The sequence below is a fragment of the Chrysemys picta genome, chromosome 19, assembly GCF_011386835.1.
Source record: "Chrysemys picta bellii isolate R12L10 chromosome 19, ASM1138683v2, whole genome shotgun sequence".
In the NCBI taxonomy this organism is placed as follows: Eukaryota; Metazoa; Chordata; order Testudines; family Emydidae; genus Chrysemys; species Chrysemys picta.
In genome coordinates, this window is record NC_088809.1 from 7,912,837 (window position 1) to 7,932,461 (window position 19,625).

Below are 19,625 nucleotides of genomic sequence, written 5' to 3' on the forward strand. Positions count from 1 at the left end.
GAGGCCAATCATACCGCTAGCTTTTAGGTGGGCCCTGCACCATTGAAATAAAGTGTCAGGTGCAGCCAGGTTATCTAAGCCTGGGCCTAACTCACTTCTTCTCTTGGCTCTGACAAGGCTGTCTTACTGACCTTTGGGAAGCCTTGGATTTCCCCTTCCACGCAATGGGAATAATTACTATCAGTTATGCAGCATCAATGTTAGGCAAATACTTTCACTTACTTAGGTGGATTAAATATGTAATGTCTGTAAAACACTGAAAAGTACTGGGATTATTATTATTAACAGTGTCCCCTAAATATCTTGATTGGCTTTTAGCACCCAAGAGCGCTCAGTAGTTTTAGAGCAGAACACAGCGTTCTTAGCTATGTTAGTAGAAGAAGCCTAGTAGAAGAGAGCCATATTTTATGCTTTGCCCAGGCAGCCTCCATGCTCATAAGGCGTCTCCCACACCCATTCACCCGCTCACTATTTTCTCATGTACTTATTGAAGGGTTTTCACAATGCCCCATGAGAAGTGAGTTTGTAACATAGTTAGTGCAAACAGGAAACAGAAATCCATGCTCATTCATCCCCACCCAGGGACTGCCCAGTACATCCACGCTAAAATGTTCTCTGAGTGGCTATGGATTTTGAGATTCCTTAAAGGGGCCGGATTTTCAGAGCGTGGGTGCTCAGCACTTCCGGAAAATCAAGGCCTTTAAGTGGCTCAGGTTGGGCACCCAAAAATGGAGACCTCCACAATCACTAATCCCCTTTCTGAAAAATCCTCCTTCTAGCCTGTAAACGGTTTGAACCAGGGACTGTCCTATGCTGAGCTCATTGCAGGTGTTCAAAGGACACGGGATTCATTAGAATCCTAGAAACATAGGGCTGGAAGCGACCTCCTCATCTAATCTAGCCCTCATGCTCTGGTAGGATTAAGTATGCCTCCAGTGGTTCTCAAACTTTCGAACTGGTGACCCCTTTTACACAGCAAGCCTCTGAGTGCGACACTCCTTATAAATTAAAAACACTATTATAAACGATGGAGGTGAAGCGGGGTTTGGGGGTGGCAGCTGACAGCTCGCGACCCCCCATGTAATAATCTCGTGACCCCCTGAGGGGTCAAAACCCCCAGTTTGAGAACCTGTGGCCTAGACCATCCCTGGCATATATTTCTCTAACCTGTCCTTGTGTTTGGTATGTGATCGTTTGGAAATTCTGTGATCTTTGCCATCCTGTGATCTTTGCCATCAGCTAGAAAAATCAAAAGCTATCTTGCAAACACAGCAGCTGTTTTCTGCCCCAAAACGGAACGCTTTCCTCTTGCAAAGGGTTGTGACAGAGAAGGCCCTCAGAGACCTTCCTAATATAGTCAGAGTTCATGGTTTATGGAAAGGTCGGACAGCTTTTGTAAAGCCGGATCAATTGTTCCCTCTCCCCCCTTGTAGTTCCACAGCTTGAAGTAGCTCCAGTGTAAAGAGATTTATTTCTCCCCCCCGTCTTCCCTCCCCACCACCCCACTGCAGCCTGCGATGATAGGAACCTGCATAAGAATCACTGTCCATGGGCTCGTGCTTTTAGTAGCGCTATCCCCATAATATAAAAGTCTGTTTATTGGACTTGGCTATTGTTTGGCCACCAACTTGTACAGCCTGTGAAATGTTTTATTGGCTTTTCCGTGTTTTCTAGGCCAACTAGCCCAGCATCAGCTCCAGCCCAACCACGAAAACTTCAGCTCCTGATGGCCTTTAACCACAGGCTTTTGTTAGACTAAGGCCTTAAGAGGCAGATTCCTTCAGCACTAGGTTTGACTCAGGGTAAGCAGCTAATTCAATGACCTATGAGGAGGAGCCCAGCAGAGGCAAGAAGCTTTCCACTGCTGAAGATTTAAGTAAAGGCAGCCATCAGGTGCAGGTTACGAGACATAGGTGGGGGCAAGGATTTGGGGGATGCTGGACTCCACACCCAGGGGCATAGGACTGAGTTGAACCCTGAGGTGGGGAATTTTCCTGTCTCCGTTTTGCTTAGATAACTCATTTCACTCAGCGCTCACGTCACTCAGAAGCCTGGAGCTTCATGAGCCGTGGGGAGCTTGGGGGTGAAACCTGGGTTTGCAATGGAAGATGGTGAGTTTCACTTGGCTTTGAACAGTCCACAGAGCTCCAGCAGTGCATTTCAGGTCCCAAGAGGAGACATCACCTCTGAGCGACCAAGTCGGGCACTTATTCTTACTGATAAGGGGACGAGAACTATAATCACACAGATTACTGTCGGTGATGATCAGAGGATTATTACTCTCTGGTTGATCCTGTAATAATCAGGATCCTTTCCTGTCCCAGGTGGAGAAGAAATAAAAATATCTGCCTCCAGCACAAGGGGCAGATCTCGCTTCCCTTCCCCCACCTCTTGCAGGCATCAGAGACCTTGTAGGCAGCAGAACTGGGGTGGTTCTGATGGGCAATGGGGAGTCTGTATCTTATGTGCAATATGGAGCTGTGCTCTATGGACTTTCCTCCCATGCTGGCAATCAGAGGGGCGAGGGGTGGAGGGGCAGAGCTTCTGGATCAGTACCTGTGTGCACTTGCCAGCCAAGCCAGTCCCCTCTATACAGGGAGGCCTGCAGCAGTCAGAACCCTACAACACCCTTAAGGCAGCAGTAAGGTCCCTCGCATACGGCTCACTTGCTCAGGGCCAGGATTTAGCCCTACAAGCTGTAAAACTCTGCTCGAGTCTCAGAAGCAAGAAAGCCCCAGTCTGTCTCTCCTTTCTGGAGCCATAGCCTTGAAATAGCAGCAGGATAACAAACACAGAGGTCAATTCCTCAGGCATCACAGGAATCCCACTCTGTGGCCTGGTGCTGTCACCTCAACTCTCTTTAAAGAAAACCCAGGAGCAGAGAAGTGCAGCCCAGCTCTGCTCTCCCGGCCAGAGTCCTTTTGTTACATTTCACATACACCAGGCCTGAGGCAGCACTCCAGTGCGCCACTCGGAGTACATGCCACACAGTCGCCTTCTGCATAACCTCTCAGTACACAAGCCACAAGGCCCCAGCCCTCCCACTTACTGACCCCCTTTTCGCTAACAGAGCCACAAGCACTGCCACGTACATTAGATCCGCACCAAGATTCAGTCCCCACTGACGTCCATCCGCTTCCACGGGAGTTGGATCCCACATTAAGGTACTGATCTTGCAAGATACAGTGCAGCAACAGGGGGAGGGAGCCTGAATAAATAGCAGTGAGAGCTGGGCTTCTGGTCCGAAGAGCACAGAGAGTGAATAGGTCCAGGCTTTATGAGAGTACAGGTCTGTCGCATCTTATGCGCATTTAACATGCGCGATTTCAGCTTTACGCGGTCGGCAAAAACAAAAACCAAAACAAAAGGAGAAAAATAACAATTTTAATACTGTACCTGTAGTGCGGGCGATTTCGCCCGCCATTACACTCCACGTAATGTTGACTATATGTGATTTTCGCTTTACGCGCTGACTGCGGAACGTAACCCCAGCATAAAATGCGACGGACCTGTACCTCCTTAATAATCAGGCTGTGTTATTCAGATACTGGTTAATTGCTCTTCCTTGGTTTCACTACAGGAACCCTTATGTAATATAGAACCAGTTGATCAAAGCCCCCCCCCAGCTGCTGGATTAATTTTGATCATTATCATCTCACCTTAAAAGGTCTGTGATTGGTCTTCCTCCAATACCCCCCTACGACCCATCACAGTAGTTGCAATGTACCAGAATCCTTTTGCAGGTTAGTCTGTGAAGGGCTCCCTCAACCCCAGCACTCACTCCCTCTTGTGGTCCCATCTGACCCTGAGGTTTATGGCTTTTGGAACACAGGGCTAGATTTGTTTATTTGAGCCGGGTTTCTGCTGTGTGTGAGTATCTGGGAGGGGATTTATTGGTAGTGGTGCAGAATGAATTTCTGTGGGGCTTGTGACTGGTAATAGCCAGAGATTGTTTGGAAGATATTTTAATATGCAGCCCACTGATGTGGGGCGAGAGAGAAATTACTGAATAGGGATCAGAAAAATGTGTCTCCCCCAAAATAGGATTTTGGAGTTGGCGGAAAGAGCACAAAAAGAGCAAATGCAACCCCTAATTGTTTTGGGGAGCAGGAATGCTGGTTCTCTTACAATTTAGGAACCAGATGGATATTATTTGGTTGAAAATTTTGCATACTTCATTTCCTTTTAGTCTCCTGGGCTGGGGAATTAATGTATGGCCAGTTTCAGTTGTGGGTGAATTTTTTATGGACTGCTTATAACGCCCTGAAAACAAAGGCTGCCAATGCAAATGCTGACACCACTCAAAGGCTTCGCCGGCCTCAAAACAAAAACACCCCATGAACTACAGGCGGTGTCTGGACCCCAAACCTAACATCCTATTTTGGACAAACTACCGTAATATGATCTGCGTTGTTTCTGTGGTGGAGCTACCTTGATCGTCATGGACAAAACCGTTTGCAAACATTTAAAATAGTGAAGCAGCCAGTGAAATGGGACCAGCTAAATGGAAAGGTTTGGTTTTGCTTTTCAAATGGTTATGTCTTAGCCAGCGGCCCTGCTTTCAGCTGCACTTCAGGCTAGAGGGCAAAAGTGGAAAAAGCCTTCCTCCCGTTCAGATTGCCAGCTCAAAAGTGAATTGAGTGAAACATTATTTGCTTTTTGGGCTGCCACTCTAATTGTCTTGAAAGTGTTAATTTCGCTAAGTTATAGGGTGCATAGTTTATATCCATTATAAACCTGTTTATGGGGACGAGACCCTCCCATTCTGCTGGTGTCATAAAGTTCTAATTACCCCCAATAAAACCAGAAAGGCTTCTAACAGCGCACTGTACGGACCTAACAGGACAATGAACAGAACAGTAAAATATTGCAATTGCTGGGCAATGCCAGTTGTATACCTCTGGCATTAGAATCTAGAATCGGAACCAATGGAAGTAACCCAAGGTTATAAAGAACAACTTGTAAGATTCATATATAAACTGAAGTGATCAGAACCAACTTTGTACTGATAGGCCTTTAGAGAACAAGTACGAACCGCTTTTTGCATCCAGATATTGTGATCACCACTTGTACCAAAAGGATCTCAAGGGTATGCTACAAATATTTTTTTTATCGCAATGCAGCTCAGTTTGATGCCTTAGAGGATACAAGGCTAGCTTCTTAGCTGGCATAGCTGCACTGGATTTTAATGGCATATGTCTAGTTACACCACCTAATGATCTATCTGGCCTTGACAATACTCCCTGCTGTTTGGATACTGATGGTTTTCTCTACAGCTTGCTTAAACTGGCTGACTTGAACTGCAAATATACCTTCCTAGATTAGGGTGACCAGATGTCCCGATTTTATAGGGACAGTTCCGACTTTGGGGGGCTTTTTCTTGTATAAGCAATTATTACCCCCCCCCCCCATCCCCATCCCGATTTTTTACACTTGCTATCTGGTCACCCTACCCTAGATGACTGGCTCACCAGTCACCAACCGTGCCCACATTAGTTATGTGGACGAGACTGAAGCAGGAAGAGCTGACAGTGAATAGGGGAGTTTGAAGGTTATTACTCACTCTTTACTGGTTACTCAGTCCTGACCCTGGATCCAGGAGAGGCGGTTTAAGAAAGATTGCAGTGTCATTCTTACAGAGCCCGAGCCTAAGCCAGTCAATGAAAAAGTCTCCCATGGATGTCAGGGAACTTTGGATCAGACCCACTGTTAACAGGAACTTGTCAGGATGTGTGTCCAACGCACACCACGACATTTTCAGGGCCTATCTCGTTACACTCTGCTTTAAACACTGGCTCTGTCTGAGCTGATGAATCTCACTCACTACAAGTGGGATAAGAGATCAACTGTAGAGTTAACGCAGAGCTGGATAATAGAGGCTCTGTTCTCCCCAAGAACCAATATTTGCTCCTGTTTCAGGTGGTATTTCAAGCTGTAGCATAGATGCTGGGGGGCTAATGTTTATGAGTGTTCGCTCCATGACCCTACATTGGCTTCCATGCACTGCACCCACGCAGACTATTCTCTGTTCCTGACTGTATGAACCAGCTCTGCACAGGCCCCGGGCTGTATTTGGGACATACTGTGTGTGCCTATTCTGGCTGCTTCCAGGTGCCAGTCTGCATGGGACCCAGTGACACACAGTTACCTCATTTGTGAGTAGACACGCCCACAAGACCATCTCTTGCCTTGCTTCTTTGTATGCAAACCCTAGAGTCTGACTAGGTTATCACGTGAAAATTGACAGCAGAATGCTTTGAGCTTTATGCTGGTTAATCTCGTCAATATCCTGATTGTTTTCGGGACTCTTGAAGATAAAAATGGTATAAACCCAGCGTCTATGGGAAGGCATTGAGTTAACAAGATAAAACAGTCTGACCTTCAAATCAAACAGACAATGGAGAACACTGATAAATGCGCTATAGGAAGGGACAAGTTCAGGAATTAGAAAAATCCCCTTATGATAGTATTTGTGCTATTTAAATAGGCTGTAAAATATCCATCTCTGAATAATTAAAAACTAGGGGTAAGGGTTAGATGGATGGATACCCCCAGAGGATTTCAGGTATGTATTTATTTTGATTTGGGGTTTTTTTGGTTTTTTTTAAAAGGGCCCTCTAGGCACTAACCATGGTACTCACACTCCCTTCATTGAAGAATACAAATCATCTCTTTTTAACCAAGATGTTATACATAGGAACGATTTTGCCACTGCTCCATACATTCCAATCCCAGTATTTCCTGTCCATAGAAGTCATTTGGAGAGGGAGGCTGGAGGAGGGGGGCTAGGAAGTGGGGGCTGCTTCAGTCAGGCAGGCCATTAAGCTGTTAAGGCATTTAGTGCTCCAGACAGCCCCACACATGGTGCAAGGGCAGTTCAAATCCCAGCATGGACAACCATAGTTGAGGTCGGGGAGACAGTGGGTATGGGGAGCTGCCAGCCAATTGCATCTTGCTGCTTTCTTGCAGGCATTACTCTGCCCTGATTAAAAATGCTTGGGGAAGAAGTCCCTAACCAGCAATCCAAGGGCTCCTTACAACCCACTGGTAGGAGTTAGCAATGAGATCTCAACTGGAGCCCTGAATCGGAGCACCCTATACATTTCTGGAGGGGACAGGAGGGGAAAGGTACTGTTTGATTTGAGCCCCTGGATCTGAACCTGACCCTGGGATTATGCAAACAATGTTGGATCAACAGTGGAAAGGGACCCCATGTCTGGATCCAATTCTGATGTGTTCCAAGACGGCAGACTCTCCTAAAATTAGGGAGTTGAGAGATTTCTGCCATTCAGGGCCAAAAAAACAACAACAACAAAATCACATGAAAGCAACTCACAAGGGGTTTATACTGTTGTATCCAAGCCTGATCTCTGACCTCAATTCAGCCTCAAACCCTAAGCCTAATCTAGATCCACACAGGTCTGCTTCTAGCACCAGCACATCTGGAAGTTGCTATGTCCTCCTTTAAAGCCCCCCACCCAATCAGTTACCAGCGCTAGTCAAGGGGCAGCCCCAGACGCATGGATCTGGATGCTTTGACAGACCCCCTTCCCACACCCCAAAGATCCCTCTATAGAGGAAAATATTCTTCTTATTACCAAAAGCCCTTTCCCCACTCCAACCCCCTCCTCACTCTCCAAAACCAGTGTTAAAATCCTACTCCCTATGCCAGGCACTGCACCATCCCCAGACCCAGATCATATATTGCATCTCTCTGCTCTTCTAGGCTGCTCTGTTCTTGGGAGTAGGTATGAAAATATGGCAAGAATCCGGCTCTCTGAAGAAACCGGTTTGCCCTTTGCAGACAGCAGTGCCCTTCAGCACAGCCAGAAAGCTGCCAGCCACACATGCGCCCGAGATCCAAGGCCAGCCTTACTCATATCCTGTGCCAATTTCCTCCTCCTTTGAGGAATCCAATCAATATGAGCACCAGTCTCCAGCAAATTCAATCAGTTCCCACAGCCAACCCCTCCTGACCTTTCCAAAGGGGCCTTTCGCCAATTGAGTAACGAGATCAGGGAGGCAGCCATCACTCCTGGCCTGCTCAAAAGAAGCCTCAGAATAGGCTGTCACTGGGGCCTATATCCCGGGACAGCTCCTGCTGGCTGAGTCTAGGGCTAGGAAAATAAAGGCCTAGGCTTAACGGCCTTCCAGCCTCAAGATAAATGAACATGGTTACAGCAATTGCAGTCCCCCTAATAGAAGAAGACAAAGGATGTCATGGAGCGACCCAATACGCGGTGGAAGGATGAGGACACATCAAAGGCAACAAGACTTGTTCAAAGCCCCAGCTTAATTGTCAATTAAGCATGCATCAGGGGGACAATGCCATGACAACGCAGGGCTGCATGCTGGTGTATTATTGTAAAGCCAGGAGGAGAACACTGAAAACAGCTGATTTTGCTGACAATGTGCTTGTAGGGCACCTTGTAAGCAATCAGCCTATGACAGAAGGGCAAACTTCTTCCCTGCCACCCCTATTGTGTGGGACATTCCAGGGTTAGGGTCACATTCTGGTCATCATGTACTTGCTGTATGTGGAATGGATGCATTGCCACTGGATGAGTAGCAATCGTAAAGCTTTCCTTACTGATGGCAAATAGACTCCCCCCACATAAGCCTGCTTTTATACTCACATTACCATAGTACGTTCAGCACCCATTCAGAAGTGCCTTCCATTTATGTTCTAAAATATATCCCACTGGCCACTCTGTGCTAAACCAGCATAAATCCAAATGGACTCCCTTTAGCGTCAGTGGAGTCACCCTGGATTTACACTGGTGTCAATAAGAGTAGGCCTTGGTCCCAGTATGGCTTGTGTGGTTGCAATGTCTTTGGGAAGATCTTAATGCCCTAATTTGTGTGTGCTACTATTTGATGCTTGTAATGCAGCCAGAGCTCCAGGTGGGGGTGCAATGGTAAATGCAAAGTGAGAAATATATACCGTAAAATAATTATTTACTTCTCACCGTAATGCAGGCAAGAAAAAGACATGTTTCCAAGGGGGGTCGTGGGACTAAATTCACTGATGTCTGAAAACCACCCTGAGATCTTGGATGGATGGCACAGAAAAAAGTATCCACCCGTTCATTACCCTAGGTGCCCACTCTGAATGAGGGCAGATCGTTAAGTGATACGTACCAAAGAGATGCATCAGGGAGCTGCTTTACTGAGCATTTAACAGAGAGGGGCCCAAACAGGCCCTGTGATTCTGAGCCTGTACAATAATAACGTTTCCTAGTCCAAACAGCTTCATAATGTCCCCCCTTAGTCCCTCTGTGATATTTGCCTTCTGCCTTCCCCCAGCCCTCTCTGACTTTTTGTTCCCTTGCTGACACCCTCAAGTCCAGCTGATCAATTGCAGCATCCCAGCAGAGATGCACAAATGTGGCATGAAAACCAATCGCTTGCTCGTGTTAATACTGACGCACAAAGTGATCACCTGCTGTCTGACTGACGCCACTGACCTGGTAACAACACGTTCATTTGTAGCATAGGTTAAAGTTCCACAGGTAACCCACTTCCATGTCCATGGACTCCTGGGAACACACCGCAGCGGCTTAGCACAGAAAGTGGACATTTCACATAGTTAACCAGCAGGAATTTGGAGCAATCAAATTTTTGAATTGCTCTGCTCCAGCTCTGGGCAAAAACCTACTGGTCCGGGCTCCCGCTCCAGGCTCCGCTCCAAAGCCCTGTTAACCAGCATCAATTCATACAAGCACAAGGCCTAGGGTCCCTGCAAACAGTGATGCAGAGAACAGGAATAGAAAACAAGGCTGTGTGTTCTGAAAAGAAAATAAAGAAAACCCATATAGTGGATGGAGCGAGCCCAGGAATCCAGCTTCTCTCTTTCCCCACCAAGCCCATGGAAGTCCCTCCAGGTGAGCAACCAGTCATCTGGAGGGATTGTGGCTGGGCTCAGGAGAAGCAGAAAATCCCACATGATGCTGCTCTGAGTAGGAAGGGTGAGAACATCCAAGACTGCCACCCTTATCACTACTACAAGCATGTGCCAAATCTTACCTTCCCCTGTCGCCAGGAGTTAATTAGCTTTGTCTGCAGGTCAACAATGGGGCTCCACTAGTTAGTGGCTTGAGGGGGGGGGAAATGTGCCCCATTTGTTCATTCCCTATCTAGAGAGACAGTTCTTATTCAAAAGTGAAGTTATCGGAGTTAGACTGTAAGAGCATTAAGGTCAGGGACCACGTCTCGCTATAGGGTAACACAAGTAATCTGGACAGACAGCATGATTCTTTTATCTTTGCCCCAGTGCTTAATTTGTAATGAAAGAGGTGCCGGGGTTCAGGGAATTCAATGCTGGGGCTCAAGCGATATTTTTACATTCATAACTGATGCGGCAAGCCCAGAGGTGCCGGGGCGATGGCTTGCCCAGCCCAGAGGTGCTAGGGCGATGGCCTGCCCAGCCAGAGGTGCCAGGGCTATGAACTGGCACAAATTAAGCACTTCTTTGCCCTCATCCTCCTCTTGTCTTACCCTTCGATTGGCAGCTCTCCCGGCAGGGACTGTCTTTATTAGTCTTTGTAAAGCAACAGGTCTAGCTAAGATGCTATACAATAAACAACACAGGCACCACTACAAATGTTTTTTTTCTCCTGCTGACAATAGCTCGTCTTAATTAATTAGCCTCGTACAGTTGGTATGGCTACTTCCACCGTTTCATGTTCTCTGTATGTATATACATCTTCTTACTATATGTTTCATTCTATGCATCCAATGAAGTGGGCTGTAGCCCACGAAAGCTTACGCTCAAATAAATTTGTTAGTCTCTAAGGTGCCACCAGGACTCCTGTTCTTTTTGTGGATACAGACTAACACGGCTGCTACTCTGAAACCAGTAAATAAGGAGGGATTTCCAAGACACTGACTGCTCCTATCCCCTGCCCCATGGATTTTAGGTAGGACGGATTGCTCTGATTGTCTCTTTATAGCAAAAGAGGAGGATGCTGTATTGTTCAGTGAACCATCAGAAAGACCCAGCAGTGAGAGCGGCTGACCCCCACGCGACCCTACAGCTTGTCAGAAAGCTGCCCTCTTTTGTTTGCCTCTTGAGCTTACTGACTTTGTACTACAGGTACAAGGACAATGGGAATTGTTTTCCCAACAATGCCTCTTGCCCCACACCACTCACTCAAGTCAGGGACTTCTCTGATTAGCCTCCACTCTCTTCTAGCCTTGTTCTTTTCCGATTCCCCTGCCCCACAATGATGCCGTCTCTGGTTTAAATCTATTTACAATTTTCTGTTGATTTGCTTTCGGTCCTTCCCCTTTGTTGCAAATCTCAGATGAATGACAGAACAAGAACATGGAAACGAATCCAACTGTGAAAGGGAAAAGAATGGAGCGAGACCTTTATCCCAAACAAATCACCTGGAAAGAGAGAAGTCCTGTCTCCTCAAGGAGTTTAACTGGGATGTGTGGGACAGAGGAATAGGGCACATGCAGGGATCTACACTGATCTTTCGTGGTGGAATCAGTTCTCAGTTCCTCAAGCCAGCCTGCTCAGACCAAAAGACCATAAAACACTGTTGTTTTTTTCTGGCTGGGGCGGGTAGAAGGAGGGCAATTCTGTGTGTTGCAAGGAAGTGGTCACACCCGACACCAGAGTGGAGGCCAAACCATCCCTTCCCATGCCAGGGGATCGTGCCAGCGCAGCAGAGGCTACCCTATAGGGAAGAGCTGAAGAGCTATGCAGCTGGTAACACCCTGCCCTCTCCAGTGAAACAAAGCACATTATAATCCAGGTGCAGCTTTCATAGGATGGGCTATTCTGAAGGGCAGTGGGGTGGGACTATGCCAACCAGCTACCATCACAGGCAGTCCCCTGCATTATTCTAGCACAGCACAGCACAGTGCTCTGCCCCACTGTCAAAGGGCCAAGCTGCGCCCGCAGGTTGGCAAGCCTGCCAAGAGAGCAGATCTGGGCTTAAAATCTCTTCCCATGCGCCTCCCTCTGGGGTGCGGCTAGTTGACAGCACAGCAGCCACCTGCACAACACCGTTTGTACCCACAGTATCCACGTAACCATATTCTGCATTTCCTCCTATGTGCTCCCTGTGCCTTCCAGCCAGTTAAACGCACAAGGACACGTGCGAGAAGCGTTTGTTAACCCCAGCAGAGGAAAAACAGGGCACAGAGTAGTGAAATGACTTGCCCAAGGTGACAAAGGTAGAGCAAGGGAAAGAACCCAGGTTTCCCAGACTCCCAGCCAGGGATCTTCCCCGACTCCCAGCCAGGGATCTTCCCCACAAGACCATCGTCTCCTCCTTCCTGACGAGGACAGAGACAGGCGCCCTTTGGGGGTGAAGAGTCGATATCCTGAGGTGGAGTGATGTGCTAAGGAGGCAGAGGAGGGCTTCTAGAGCCTTGGTCTGCAATCACTGTGGCCTGGGTGTCGAAAAGCGCAGCCACCCCCTGTGCTGGCCATGGGAAAGGAGTCAAGGGCTCTTCACTGAGTGAGGCTGGGAGCAGGGGGAAAAGAGCAGGGCCTCTGAGCAGTGTAACCCCATCTCATGATCTGTTATGCTGAGGTGGCTGAAAGGACATCGAGTGGTTTAACCTGCTGCTTTCTGAGTATCTGATCAATCCACTCTTTCAAACCTCACTCAGATCCCATCCTTGAGTGTTCGCTCATGGGAGCTTGTAGACGTGTGCGGTCACAGGGGGTTTAGACTTTCATGGATTAGCTCAACTCTCCTGCCTAGGCCTGAAGCAAATGCAAAAAGTTCAAGTCAAATTGGCCAAGTTTCACCTAGTTCCAATGCACGATTGTCACCCGCTCCTCGGCTCAGTGGAGACCTGGAGGCTCCACTCAATGCGGGTTTGTGAATCTTGGCAATGTTTTGCGATTCGACTTGGATTCGTAAGTAAAACCCCAAAGCAGGGGAGTTTCACATGGCGGAAGTTTGGACAGTGCTTATTTCAGAGAGAGTGACTTAGCAGCAGTTTGAAGGAGAATTACAGGGGACATTTCACGTAACAGGAAGACAAATTCTGCTCCCAGCTACGCTGATGCAACCCCACTGATTTCACATCACAGGTCAGATGAATGAATCTTAGGGGGGGGAGAGGGAAGGGGGGAAATCGACCTAAGATACGCAACTTCAGCTACGAGAATAGTATAGCTGAAGTCGATGTATCTTAGTTCGACTTACCTCCCGTCCTCATGACGCGGGATCAACTGCCACCGCTCCCCCGTTGACTCCGTTTCTTGCTGTGGTGGTGTTCCCGAGTCAACGGCAGAGCGATCGGGGATCGCATCTACACAAGACGTGATAAATCGATCCCCAATTGATTGATCACTACCCGCCGATCCGGCGGGTAGTGAAGACGTACCCTTAGGGTCACATTCAGGCATGAAATAAATGGGATGCAAGTTACATATTGGGCCACAGGGGTAGAAAGCATGTAAACTTGCTCCAGTTTCTGTTTAGTGGGTGTGCAGAATGAGTGACTTACACCAATTTGCTATTGCATGGGGACTACGTTCCACCCCAACATAATTGTTGCATTTGCTTACGTTCCCCAGTGTGGAGGACGGGGTTGTGTTTTGAAAGTGGAACCACATGGCTGCTTTATCTTTCACCCTTCCTATTATTACTGCTATTTATTTGCATTGTGGTAGCACCCTAGGAGCACCATGGTGCTAGGCGCTGTACAAACACAGAACAAAGAGATGGGCCCTGCCCCAATCGAATCCTTCTTAGTTGCTTTTCCTGCCGCATCCTTTCTTCCCCCAGTAAACTCACTTGCACACCCAGTGAATGACAAAGCAGTGCAAGCTATATACTTCTTTTCTGGTTCCGGCTAGCGTAAGGAATCAAATCAATGTCATAAACCCAGCAAAAATCAAGAGGTTCCACCTTGCTGAAATCCAACTTGCAATCAATACATAAACATCAGTAATCATCATCGACGGCTCTTCTCCAACACCTTCACATTCGTATTACGGTAGCACCTAGAGGGCCCAGCTAAGATCAGAGTCCCATTGTACCAGGTGTTTTATATACACAGACTAAGAGAGAGACAGACCCTGTCCCAAGGAGTTTAAATAGACCAGACAGATTAAAGCCTTAAACTCTACCACAAGTTCAGGTTTGGAAAAGCACAGTACCACACCCCTGCACTGTACAGACGGGGAATTGAAGCACAGAGGGGCAAACGGATTTGCCCAAGGTCACAGAGAGAATCTGTCGCAGAACCATAAATTAAAGCCAGGCCTCCCGAGACCCAGTCTGGTGCCGTCACAACAAGCCCATCCTTCTTCTTCACAGACAATATTGCAACAAGCCACACAACCACCACCCTGTCGCTTAGGGAGTCTAGCCCTATTTTACAGACAAGGGAAACAGACTAAAATCACTCCAGCTCACAGAGACAACACAGCTAGATCTCCAGATTCCTGCTTCCCACAAGATCACACTTCCCTCCCCACATACGCTAAGAAGCGGTTTGAAAAACCAATTCCCACTCCCCTTTGCACAGGGTTAGGTTCTCGCTTACCTGCCATTTTGCTGGGGGGCGAAGAGCTAGGCTGGGTGTGATGGGGCGAGTTGTGGGACAGCAGGAGGTTCATGCTGTGCGGCTGGCCTGTGCTGTAGGCGTCCATGGCCAGCTTCTGACGGAAAGCCTCCTCTTTCCGTCGGTTCGCGAACCAGTTGTAGACACGAACTTCCGTCACCAGGTTGGAGCCCAGCCCATGCGCTTTGGAGGGGGACACTCCTCGCTGGAGACATTCCGCCCTGCGGGGGGAAATGAAGAGAACACTTTGGAACGGGTCGCCTGCTGCTATGAAGTCCATAAGGATACATTGCGTTTCCATAGCCCTTTACTGGTTCAAAGCACAATAGCGAGTGCATCCCCAGGACCCCTCTGCGCAATAGGTGGTTAAGCAATACCCCTATATTACAGGTGGGGAAACCGAGGCAGAATGGGGAAGGGTGACTTGCCCAAGGCCACACAGTGAATCAGCAGCAAATCAGCTAGACCCCCTCTTTCACAAGGATTTTATGTAGGTGTTTATAAGACCCCCCGTCCATGGAGGGTACTTCTCTGGCCCATCACCTCTCGGTATTTATCCTCACTACACCCCGGTGAGATGGGGATTACGGCTCTGCTCTATTTTACAGATGGGGAACTGAGGCACGGAGAGACGACGTGACCTGCCCGAGGTCCCCCAGGAATTCTGGGTGGGGGGAGAACAGGGAATTGAACACCTGTAACCCAAATCCCAGTCTAAGGCACTGGACAGCCCTTCCTCCTGCTTGCACCTTGCAGCTGCAGTTCCAACCCTGGCCAAGACCCATTAGGCCAAAGCAGCATATAAAAATTAATAAAATTAATTTTAAAAATTTTATTAAAAATTAATAAAATCAAAGTAAATTCTCAGTGTCTGAGAACCCCAAGGAGCGGTTTGATTTTGTGCTGGGTGTAAAAATGGGCAAAGGGTTGGGCTGGTGGTGGAGTGGTGTAAAAGCAAAAAAAAACTAACAGGAAGGGAATTGCAATGCATAACAGTTCGTTAGCAAAAGTCAAGCTAACTGTAACCCTAATAACGCAAAATCTGTAAAAGCAAAAATTATGTAAGGCAAGTAAAAAAAAACTGTGTAAAAAGTTGTTGCAACCTTGTGTAAATAATGTGTAAATAATATTGCATATAAACTAAAGTCTAAACAAGCAAAAAAAAACCAAAATATCAAAATAACCTATGTATAAACAAAATGCAGCTGTTGCTCATTCTTGTCTGTAACAAAAGGTATAAATGCTTGCTGTAATTGTTTACCTGTTGAAAAACCGTTTGGCTCTCTCCCTCTACGCAATTGCTTAAAAAAATTAAGTATCTAACATGCTGTACCCAAACAAAAAGTAAAAACTTTGTTATTCTCCAACAGTGGTTTGGATTTTTCCAGCCCTCCTTAAACAAGGCTAAACTTGGCATTCAGGATGGGCACAAACCCAAACCCTGTGTGTGGATACCACTGAACTTGGAGACAGCTGGGATTTGGATCCAAACTCTGTGGCCCGTATAGGGCCCCGAACCAGCAGAGCCCATACACGGCTAGTTCAATGGTAAACACTTGAATAGTCCCCTTGATTTTAGTGGAATTGCTTGTGTTTGGCTCCTCTTCTGGATCAGAAATACGCACGCCAGCCTTGGGGAAGGTCTGATCCAAACCTTGCAGCTCAGGCCCATCGCATCTTCTTACAGGGAAGGAAAGAATTTATGCTCAGGCCAGGTCTGCACTAGAAATGGACCTCGGTATAATGACGTCACTCAGGGGTGTGAAAAACCCACATTCCTGAGTGACTCAGTTATACCGACCTACACCCCTGGTGTAGACAGCGCTACGTCGCTGGGAAGGCTTTCCCCGTCGATATAGCCCCCGCCTCTCGTGGAGGTGAATTAACTGTGCTGATGGTCTCCTGATGCCGCGGCGGCGTTTTAAGTGTAGACCTGCCCTCAGAGAGAATCGTGCAGAAGGGAAGGGATGGAACGTCTTTTCCAGGATCCCATAAGTCATTTATCCATGGAGCCAGGCTCCTATTAAGTATAGCAGATTCCCTCTCTCCAACAGTGCCTACTAGAAGCCTAGGACCATAGGGATTTGGGCTTCCTTAGCTTGTTTGTACTTTTAAACAAAGGCTCTCCAATTAATTGAGAGACAATGGAGCTGGGGGGAGGACAATATTCTCTTGAGCCAGCCCAGTGCCATTTTACCTGTTACATTCCTCCACTAAGGCTTCCCTTTCCTCCTTGCTAGGGTTCTTTTGCCGGTCGTAGGCTTGGTACAAGATTTGTTGCGAGGCAGGCCCCCATTTGAATCGATTCCGTCGCATCTTCTTGCTGGGGGTTTCAGAGCAGGTGTCCTCGAGCTGGCCCGTGCCCTGGTTCTGCTGATTGAACTCTGGAAAGAGAAACAGCAGCTGATCCTGACTGCTTTTGTCTGTCATATTTCCAGAACCCTGGACTGTCTGGTTGAATTCTGAAAGAGAAAGGAGCAGATTTGATCTGGCCTATAGCCACTGCCACTCAGAAAATAACCTGCATTCATATTCATATCGTCACATTGTTTCCTTGTGCTCCCCCATCTGCCTCCCTGTATCCACTTGCTGTCTGTTTTATACTGAAATTGTAAGCTCTTTCAGGCAGGGACTGTCTTTTTGTTTGTACAGCACCTAGCACCAGGGGGTCCTGGTCAGTGGTTGGGGCTCTTAGCCACCACCACAATACAAATAAATAATAAATAAAAATAACAATAGATTTTAAGATCAGGAGGAATCATCTAGTCCAGCCTCCTGCATAACACGGGCCAGAGAATATCACCCAGTGATTGCTGCATTGACGCTAATTGCTTTGCTTTGTTTGTTAGCAAAGTTACGTGAACAATTTTGAGACCCAGTACAGTACACACCAGCCACACATACCCCACTGCCATCAACGGAAAGGTCAATACATTTATCCTTGGATGTGAGAGACTGGGGCTGGCTAATCACTTCAGTCCGTGCCATTGGTGCCATTGATCTCTTCTGCTAAAGAGCCTTAGCAGGACTGCAATTTGAAACAATAGGCAATTTATTTGCAGGCAGCAATCTGGATACCAGCAGGATCAGAGAGGGAACCCACTTCTTCCTGCCTTTCCCAAACCCACCCACAACCACGCAATTAAAAAACATGAAACACAGACTTGTGAACAGCCCTGGCACAAAACCGTGTACGAAGACCGAGGTTGGCACTTTAGGGCAACTCCCGGACACCTTTTAATGGACCCTCTCTTGGGTGAGCAGCTCACAGCTGTTTGCAACTTTGATACCTTTTAGACTGGTTTAAGTTACCCCTCAGACAGGCTTCCCCAGAGTTCCAGTCTCCACACCCCATCCTGCACTCAGCGACGACACCAGTGCCAATCCAGGATAGCTACCGGCTTCAGTGGGGGTGCTCTGGATTGACACGAATGTAGCCGAGTGCTAAACATACCCCCTATTTCAATGTTTTAGATAAAGCCATCAGTGCACTTTACAGATTATTACCCTGGTGGGAAGGGGGACATAGGGAGTGGGTTGTGGTTAGGACACATTAAAGGAAGGCTGGCAATTTGGGTCCTAGTCACTACTCTTATCCGTGCCTCAGTTTCTTCTCTCTGCAGGGTGCTGTGAATCAGATCAGTAATGTTTCAGAGGGGCTCCGTTGCGCAAACATAAATAAATAGCCAACCTCTCAAAAATGGAGCCGATATCAACTCGAGAGAAAGGCGCCATGTGCAATCTCAGGTAAATCCCTCAGTCTCTCTGTGCCTCAGTTCCCCCCTGCGCCCACTATTTGTCTGTCTTGAGGGTGAGCTCTCCAGGGCAGGGACTGTCTCTTACAAGGTGTAGGGGTTCTTCCATCGCTGTAGTAAATCCACCCCTCCGAGAAGCCGTAGCTAGGTGGATGAAAGAATTCTTCGGTCCACCTAGCAGTGTCTATGCTGGAGCATCGCTCAGTTTATTTACATGGCACAGGGCGAGACATTTTTCACAGCTCTGAGCAATGTAGTTAAACCATCCTAACGTTGTAGTGTAGACCAGCTCCACGCAAGGGCCTCAAGATGCTACAAGTATATAGTACTAATCAAGTAGCCATGGGCTAATCTGAAAGGGTCAGTTGTTCCACTCGAAGTTCAGAGAAAGCATCCAAGGATTTGGAAGATTCTCTGTCCAAACCTCTTAGGTTTGCAAAGCCAGACTGGAAATCTTACGAGACCAGGTTCTCTCCCCACTGCTCCAAGCGGGAGCCTGGAAGTGCAGAGTCCCAAGACAATGAACAACGACTGCAGGTGGGAAGTTCAGAATTTTTGGCAGCTCCGAGAAGGTTCGGTAGGGCACAGGTCCAACTTTCCCCTAATATGTGACTTTTCCATGAGCTTCACCTCTTCCTCTTGCGATTGCTGCTAATCTGTGAAATGCCTTCCCAGGCCTATGCCAAGACACAGCCACAGATGCATGTTCTAAAATGATTATGGATATGTATGAGGCTCCTTGAGCTGTGTGGCAGCTCCCTTAATGAGAAGGCACATGCAGGCCATACATATTCATGGCCTGGCTTTCTGTGCCTGCGTGTACTTGTTCAGGGCGGGATTCTGTGAACTTAGGCTAATACATTATGAGTTAAGCAGTCAGACTTCAAAGATCCCCCCCCGAATCCTGCCTCTCTTTGTTCCTAAATAACTCCCCTCCTTTGATACAGCTCCATTTCAAATTAATGGGAAACAAACACACTCCTCCAGCAATAAGGAAGCTTAAATCAACTCATGTATGCAGCGGGATCGCCATTTCCAAAACTGAACACCTTGGGCATGAGGCGAACGGGTGACCTTCCACGCCTGCCTGCCACAGAGCTGGGGCCTGTCAGCACAGCCGTAAAGGGAGATTGATGGCGGGTTTTATTATTCTCAGTTTTGCAGGGAAATTCTCCCTCTTTTTATAAATAGCTTTTCCCTTGGGACAACAAGAGAAGCAGAAAACAGAGGCCAAGGTTGGAGCAGGGGGTTGGTTTTTTCCCTCTAGGTGGATTTTCAAAGCACTCAGTTTGAAAGACTTTCTGGAGTCCCTATCTTCCTGAAATAGAA

At 47.6% G+C, this 19,625-nt stretch overlaps 1 protein-coding gene across 3 annotated transcripts in view; it reads right to left on the reverse strand.

Annotated features, from left to right (window-relative positions):
* Positions 1–19,625, reverse strand: part of HNF1B (HNF1 homeobox B) — a 62,138-nt gene that overhangs the window by 24,305 nt on the left and 18,208 nt on the right. For 2 of the 3 annotated variants that reach the window (XM_005298838.4, XM_024099708.3), the window contains exons 3-4: positions 16,739–17,003; positions 14,524–14,762 (exon numbers count right to left, since the gene is read on the reverse strand). In XM_005298838.4, coding sequence (XP_005298895.1) covers positions 14,524–14,762; positions 16,739–17,003 — 504 coding nt within the window. The remainder of the gene's footprint in view (positions 1–14,523; positions 14,763–16,738; positions 17,004–19,625) is intronic. The other variant, XM_005298839.4, reaches the window with a different exon arrangement.